Genomic DNA, 8,561 nt, shown 5'->3' with positions numbered 1-8,561 from the left:
ATATATATATATATATATATATGAGTCATAAGACTAGTTCAATGAAATGCTTTAAAAGCTTAAATGATAGACATGATGCTCCAAATATCCTCACAAAAGAACTTTAATCTTAAAAAGAAGAAGATATGATTATTGAATATTATTCCTTAAAACCTTTTAATGTTATTTATTCTTGAGATGATGTATACTTTATTTTAAAATATATGGAAAAGAAAAAGATAAAAGATATTTTTTGAAAATTTAAACATTATAAAAAAATGATAATTAAGCAATATTGTCAAGAAAATAACCCATTGTTTCTAGTTACCACGGGTGAAATACCTCATAGAATTATAATCTCACAAATTGTCAACTCTTGCAAGGATTCAAAAAGTTCCAACATATGATGAAAAAAAGAGTCTCTTAGTTTTAGCAAAAGCTTTGAAAATAAAGATTATTTACAACTTGATTGTAGAAATGTAATAGTCTCTTAGAAGAAGTATTCAAACCTTCGGAAGAAAAACAAAATTTTGAAATAAAGTCTGTAAAAAAAAAGTTTGGAAAAAAAAATCCTCCCATAAGATTCTTTCCTAATTTTTCATTTCTTGAAAATTTTGATATTGTTTTTTTAGTCCCGAAAAAATAATTAAATTTGTATTTTCATTTCTGTAAAGCAATTTTTTTATTTTATTTTATTTTCTTTGAAATGTAAAATTATTAATTTGAGTGTTTAACCTTCTTTTTAAGACAAATAAGCAATATATACTGTATAAATTATAAAAGGTGGGTGTCATTTGTTTATTTTTTCCAACAAAAAATTAGTTTAAAATAATTTAGAAAGATAAAAAAAAGTTTATTTTAAAAAAAAAAATATATTAAGAGATGAAGGATATGAAGAATGAAGTTATATGAAAAGGGACGTTACTGAATGAGCACAAGTGGTATGTGAAAGATTGAAAAGGATATGTGAAAATGAAAGGCATAATAGTCCAAAAACAAAGTTCTGAACTCACTTTATTATCCCATCTCATATGTTTCATCAAGAATAGAAACCAAAACCCAAACCCTCTATTCTCTCTTATCTCTTCCACACTTTCACATTATTAACGTATATAGTTAATAAATAGTGCCAAAACATTTTTCTACGATAGTCAAAAAATATATTTTTATTGCATATTAGATATAAATAACTGAAATTTTATGTTATATGACTATTTAAGAATGTGTAACTCCTCAAATTGGTATAATATTTTGCGGAATCCTAATGTAAAACTATTAAATAAAACATTATAAATGTGATAATTCATCAGCAAAAAACAATTATGTAATTATTATTTTATAATCATCCACAAAAAGAATGTACTAAGTATAGAAAATATATATATATATATATATATATATATATATATATATATATATTATTAGAATCTAGAATCTGTTAAAAAAAGAAAAGGTTATGCCAAACATGATTTTATTTTAAATCATGCTAGTGTATCACTCTTGTTGGAAGTCCTACATCAACTATAAATAAAATTAAATTATAATAAATAAGTGTGTACAAATTTCACCTTTCAAGCCAAGTAAGTTTTGACCTAGCGAGATCTATGTGAGCATTCTGTTTCATCCATTGTCGGGACGTTATCAGACCATCCATTAGTTTCTACTCTCACGCCTCGAGATGTTTATACCTCGGCGTGAAGAGAGTGTATTGAAAGTCCCACATCGACTAGAGATCAGGTCAAATTATAATATATAAGTGAGTGCAAAATCTCACCTTCCAAGCCAAGTCGGTTTTGTGGGATTGAGTTAGGTTTAAAACCACCTTTTAATATCTTATCAGAGTTAAACTAAATCTTTCGCAAAATTTACAATATATATTGATAAGAGAAAACATTACTCTGTCTTAATTTTTTATTTCTATTTAATGAAACATTCTTTTAATTCTCATTTTATTAAATTTTCTTCCATCTCACATTTTCCTATTTTTTCTTCCTAACAAAAACATTAAGAATTTCATTATTTAACTTTATACTGTTCATGTGTAGTGCTAATGATGGAGTGTGTGGATATTGGATAAGATGTTTATTAAGGTAAAGTTAAACTTCACTAAGGAAATCACATCAATCTGTTCTAAAAGAGTAAAAGTGCACATACAAAGTTCTTTTCATCTCTTTTGTGGTGATGATCACTTTGACATTTATAAAAAACTGTTCACTAAGTGTTAAATCCATTTTCATATCCATCGAGGGTGTGAATTTTTTAAGAGTATTATTCTTAAATACTAATAATTTTGCAAATGATTAGTTTCTAAAAAATTTCACTATTTATTTTTTAGTGGGATCTTCTCTTCTAATCATGTTTCATTTGCAAATAATGAATAGGAAATATCTACGAACCTGAAACCTAACTTAAAGAAAGTAAGTTCGGTACAACTCGATCCAGCAGCATGTTGAACTTTAAAAAAGTTAATTAAATTTCTAAGTTATTCTAGCGTTTTTTTTTTCACAAACATTTTAATTAAGTAATTGAAAGTATTGTTTTTATTTCAGTATTTTAATATGGGGACTTAAGTGAAAATTATTAACATATAACTGGAGAATAAAATAAATGAAAAAAAATGTAACTACAGAGATTTGATTGAAGTCCTATTTTCTTTCAAGAAACTTATTGATTTTCTTAATTTAAAATAAAAATATAATTCTAAATATTATATTGTCAATTTTCTTATAAACTTTCATTTTAATAACATTTTTTTAGATGGTGATAGTAACTTTTTTGCACTTTCATTGTGAATGGCATCAAGCTATTAAAGGAAGCAACAAATTTTGAAAAGTGGTAGCAATCAGTGGAAAGTGAGAAACTTACTAGTCAGCAAGTCAAATGTAATTTATGATGCTTTATTATCCTCTTTTTTGTTCCTCTAAGCAACTTACTGAAACTGAAACATTTGTAGAATGCTCGAGATCATTTTAAACAGAAAAATAAAATTAAAAAATATATATATATATATATATATATATATATATATATATATATATATATATATATATTGAAATTCGGTTATATGTAGATTCATTTATAGATCCTTCATTGTATAATTTTTTTTTTGAATTTTTATTTTTTAACGATAAAATAAAATAACGTATAATTAAATTAAAATATAACTTAACATTAGTTTATGTATAAATGAATACGTAATTGAAATATCAGTTAAATGTCGGATAATAAAGATTCATTAATCAAACTTTTTCCGATGTGCTTTTATAAAAAAAAAATATGGTTTTTAGGTTAAAACATTAGTTTTATAAAAAGGGATTTTTTATAGCTTAAAATTAATTTATTCATAATTTAAGTTATATAAAAAAAATAATTTATGTACAAACTAATATTAATATATAAAAAAACGTTTTTCTCTGTGAGTAATTTTGGAGACGTTTATTAAAAATACCCTAAATATTTACTAATGTTGCTTATTAATTGTAATGTTCTTTAAATAAACGAGTATTTAAGTGAGAAAAAAGGAAGTGGGAAAAAGAAGGAATAGAGTAAAAGTGCATAATAAAAATTAAATAAAAGTATTTTCATAAAAAGAAGTGGGAACCACAAGAATTTTTTCGTTTAAAATAAAGAAAATACAAAAAGTCTCCCTAACCATAACATAATAGTGTTGTATAATATTGATTGCCAATATTTAAGTTATTTATGAACTTTAAACTTTATAATTGATAATCAATATCATAATTATTATGGTAAAAAAAATTCAAAAGTATTTTATAACAATAAAATAAATAAAATTGAAAAATAAATTTAGTAACAAAAATAATAATATAATTTCTAAAATTGAATATTGTTAGAAAACTACTTTTATTTCATTTTTCATTTGTCTTCAATAAAATAATTCATATTTTCATTCTCTTTTATTTAATTTTCTTAATCAAATCACTGATACTGTCACTCATTCTTTATCTAATTCTCTCTTTTCCTTTACACTTTCACTTTTCTATTTATTTTTTTCCTAATGAACATAAAATAATAATTTGTAAAGATTGGGTAGGAAAGGAAAAGGAACTAATAAAGGAAGGGAAGTTCGTGTAAAAAAGTTAGGATATATTGTACAATATTAATATGAAAATGTAACATTCAAAATTTAGTAAAAATAAATTTTAAAGAGATAAAATATAGAAAGTATAAATAAATTATAGATTTTCATTTTTTATTTTACTAAAATTTTATTTGACTAAACTTTAGTTTCTTTATACTCTTTTAAGTTTAGAGAATAGCGAGTTTTGAACAGAAAGAAAGATGGGGTTCTAGTCTTGAATTTGTTATATATTTTAGGTCTTTTACTGTAGCAACTTTAGATTTAAAATTATTTTTTAAAATCTTATGTATAGGTTGGTGGTTATTGCTAGCAAGATTATCTTTAAGAATCAGATTTTATTAAAGTTTTTTTTTCTATCACATATTTTATATAGTAAATTTTTAAGCGATGAAGTTTCTAGTTATAAATTTTTTCTATGACTTATTGAATTTTTTTTTATATTAAATCTTCACAGAGTGACTTATTCAAACTCATCTGATTAATTATTGTAACTTCAACTATTTGGATGATTTAATGAATTAAAAATTATGACATATTTGAGTAAAGTGTTTTATGAATCATATTAAGAATGATATGCATGATTTTTGTATTCTAAAATCTTTTTATATAACCACTAAACCGAAAATAAAAAATAATTATAATATATAATTTTTTTGATAATTCTTGAATGTTGATTAAATTAAGATAAAAATTGATTGTGCGGCTTGTAGAAGTTTTGGTCTTGCACCTTGTGCTAACTTTTTTAGAGATAGTATGAGTGAATAAATTGGTAGTATCTATGCTTTTTAGGATAAAAAGTTCTTTATATTATAAAATTATGGAAGTTATTCTTGCTATTGAGCATTTCCAAGAGACTCACTTTAGACGTGTTTAGGTGCAAAGTGATTTGATGTTATTACGTAAGACTTTTTCTTATTCTCAAATTGTTCTTTGATTTCTCATTAGAGAAAACACTTAGCCTTTGTTCACTTTGATGAATTTGGAGGAAAGTGATTAAATGGATTTGAGAGTATTTAAAAATAAACTTTTTTGTTGTTTATTTGAGTGAATTTGGAGGTATGTGAGAGTGAATTTGGAAGTAAATTTTTTTAATCTGTCACGTAAATTAAATCTTACACTAATTATCACAAACGTTACTTCCAAATTTATTCTCATTTACCTCCAAAATTCACTTAAATAAACAACAACAAAATTATTTTCAAATTCTCTCAAATCCACAATCACTTTTTCTCAAATTCATTAAGTGAACAAAGGATTAGAGATGTGAAAAAAAAAATTTAAGTATTCTTATATTTTTAAGGAAGAAATCATTATAAATGATACGATATTATACTATTTAATATTGTTCTTGACTTAACTCTAAACTATATACCTTTTAGCTCATTCAAAATTATTTAATGGTATTTATAATGGACTAAGTATTATTTTATGGTAAAACATGTTTAATACAAGTTTTTTTAACAATATAAATTATAGTATATTCTTTAACATGTGGTTAAAATTCCTTTTTTTTAAAGTGTTTCAATTTGTCATTCATATTATGCTAAAAGTATTAATATTTGTAATGTATATCTTATATTATGAAATTTATTTTTAAATTAAATCAAGTTTATATCCATTCACATAATCACTATAATCATATTTAGAATTAGTAAAACTACAAACCGTGTTTCCTTTAAGCCATACCATATGTCTGATGTATAACTAATATATTTGTATGAAACTAAACATTAAGGAAAAACGTAAGAAAACATTTTAAAATGAATTTTGTTTATTATCATATTGTTAATGTGAAATATTTATTAATTTTATCCACAACCAATGTTCGTTAAAGAATTTAATCAAACACTCTTAGTAAAAAATATTTTATGGTAAATAATTTTAATAAGGTTCTGAATTTAAAATTTGTAGACGGAAAAATAATTAGTCAAAACAACTGATTAAAATTTAGAAAGCAACTGATTAAGAATAATTAGTCAAATCTTTTAAATAGATCAATATTATAAATAAATAAATATTTCACACTGGTATGTAAAAATAATAATACATTAAGAAATTATTTTACACAATTTGAATTTGTTGTGTCAATATTATATTTCCCAATGGATCAATGATGAATGGATTAATTATAGTTTATTTACTAACCACCACCACCACCCCACCATTTAAGAGTTGACTTACAAGAAAGAAGATTATATATAAGTATGTAATCCCTAGATTGGTGGTAGTTAAGCTAGAAAAACACCAACAACCCTAAAAATTGAAGCTTTTTGAGAAGGGTGCATCTTCAAGTTTAGATCTTCATCATCAAAAGGAGGAAGATCAAAGTGAAGATAGAAGAAAGAAGCAAGTTTAGATCTTCATCATCAAAAGGAGGAAGATCAAAGTGAAGAAAGAAGAAAGAAGAATGAAGAAGAACATGATGGCTCTTTCCATTGGAATAATTGGTGCAACCTTAACTCTATTTGCTTACTCACAAACCTTATTATCACCAAGTCAAAGCATAACACTTGGTCTTATTGTCCTTATGTTGGGTTTGCTTGTAGGAGAAGGTCTCATATCTTTCTAATTCTTTCTTTCTCTTCTTTTTCTCTTTGAGATAAAACATGGATTAAGTGTTCTTTTAATTGTTCTCTAATTAGAAATAAAATCTTATCAATATATAGTGTATTTCTTTTTGAATATTTTGAGACTTCTTTTTGCATTTTTTTTTAATTTGTAAAATATCATGAGATATTTGTAAAAAAAAATCACTATGAAAATTCTAGTACTTCTATGTATGTCTTCCCTTCTCAATATCCGTTGTTAATATGGAATCAAACTTTGATTTGAGAATATTTTTCTAGTTTTTTTTTTCTCCGTACCAAATTAAATGTTAGCGTATGAAGGGAAATGATGTATTTTCTGAGCAACAATAATGTATTTCTTTGTATTGGCCTCAAATATTTATATTTTAAAAATATGTAGCTTTTTTCCTAGAAATTATGAGTTTTGCAGCTGGTCAAACACTTCTAGAAGCCATTATAATTCAGAAAAGATAATATTGCTTTTAATTTTACTTTAGAGTTTAATTATTTTTCGTGTCATAAAAAAATTAAGCCCTCAACCAATGGAAAAGATCAATGCTATAAGTTTTAAAATTTGAATTGACTATGATGAAAGTGAACAAATTTATTAAATATAACTATTTATGATTAATGACATCGCATTCGTAGATTATTTAAAGTTTACTTTATTCAAAATAATTACTGTACATATATTATTATGAAAAGGTTCCTCAGTTATTTTAATTATTACGAGAAATTATAATTCGAGAGAGAAAATTAATAATAAAAAAGAAATTAAATATATTTTTGTTTTTTAATTTCTTAATTTTTAGTAAAAATTATAATTAAATTATTTTTGAAATTTTAATTCAATTTAGTTTTAAAATTATATAAATTTAATTTTTTTAATCAAATTTTATTAAATTTATTTAATGTTTTAACGTGTAAAAAGACAGTAAAATTAGAAAATAATAAATTTTAATGGTGTATGATAAATAAAAAATAGTTTAAATCTTTTTCCATGTGATAGCATTGATTATCATTCTGGAAAGTCATGTTCGAAACAGTATACATTAAATGAGTGTCTGGTCATAACTGTGGAAAGTGATGCTTAATGCTTCCATCTAATAGGAAAATGACACTTGAACAATCATTTTTGACAACATTTAGACACGCGCACACGTGTCAAAATCTGAGTGGTCCATTTTCATTTAATTTTTCCAACTGGACCACTCAGATTTTGACACGTGTGCGCGTGTCTAAATGTTGTCAAAAATGGTTGTTCAAGTATCATTATCCCATCTAATAATGCTACTAATAACAAGTCAAATTAGTTATCTAATTAAAAAAATTATTAGGATAATTTTGTTATTTGGAGTTATATAGGTTGACATAAATTCAATACATGGTTGTTATATTTTATTTTTTTATCACACATGATTGTTATATGTAAGAGGTATTTATTAAAATATGCTAATATTTTATAAGATTTAAATAAAATTTTAGATTATAATTTTTTTTATCTTACAAAATGGTTAAATAAAATATTGATTAACTAAAATATGAGCCATCCAAAAATTAAATTAAATATTAATTAAATTGTGACTAAGACATTTCTATTTCTATGAAAATAAAAATAAAAATTATAACAAAATCTTTAAAGTTACGTTAGAGAATGGAATTCACAAAAACATGAATTAAGATTTCATTTTATATAATAATTCTTGCAATGAAGGTAATTGTGTATGAGATCTTAAAGTGTTTTTTTTTAAACTCCACTATATTATATTATTTATAAGATTTCTTTTTAACGTCATTATATTCTTAAAGTATGAAAACCCATGTTCTAATTAATATTTTATTTAACTATTTAAGTTTCACTTATTATTGTTTTTTATTCGTATTTTTCTTATCAAATTAACGCTTCAAAATGA

General features: G+C 23.4%; 1 protein-coding gene across 1 annotated transcript; it reads left to right on the top strand.

Annotated features, from left to right (window-relative positions):
• The first annotated feature begins 6,324 nt into the window (after positions 1 to 6,324).
• Positions 6,325 to 6,742, top strand: LOC124832577 (uncharacterized). The gene has a single exon (XM_047306818.2). The coding sequence runs from the start codon at positions 6,489 to 6,491 to the stop codon at positions 6,648 to 6,650; it is 162 nt and encodes a 53-aa protein (XP_047162774.2). The 5' UTR covers positions 6,325 to 6,488; the 3' UTR covers positions 6,651 to 6,742.
• The last annotated feature ends 1,819 nt before the right edge of the window (positions 6,743 to 8,561 follow it).

This window comes from Vigna umbellata, chromosome 7 (assembly GCF_029865625.1).
Source record: "Vigna umbellata cultivar VRB3 chromosome 7, Vumbellata_1.0, whole genome shotgun sequence".
Taxonomy (NCBI): Eukaryota; Viridiplantae; Streptophyta; class Magnoliopsida; order Fabales; family Fabaceae; genus Vigna; species Vigna umbellata.
This window is presented reverse-complemented; position numbering and strand designations above follow the sequence as displayed.

What these genes read in the sequence shown, in the direction of transcription:
- LOC124832577 (XM_047306818.2), top strand. Translation starts at nt 6,489, where the DNA reads ATGAAGAAGAACATGATGGCTCTTTCCATTGGAATAATTGGTGCAACC.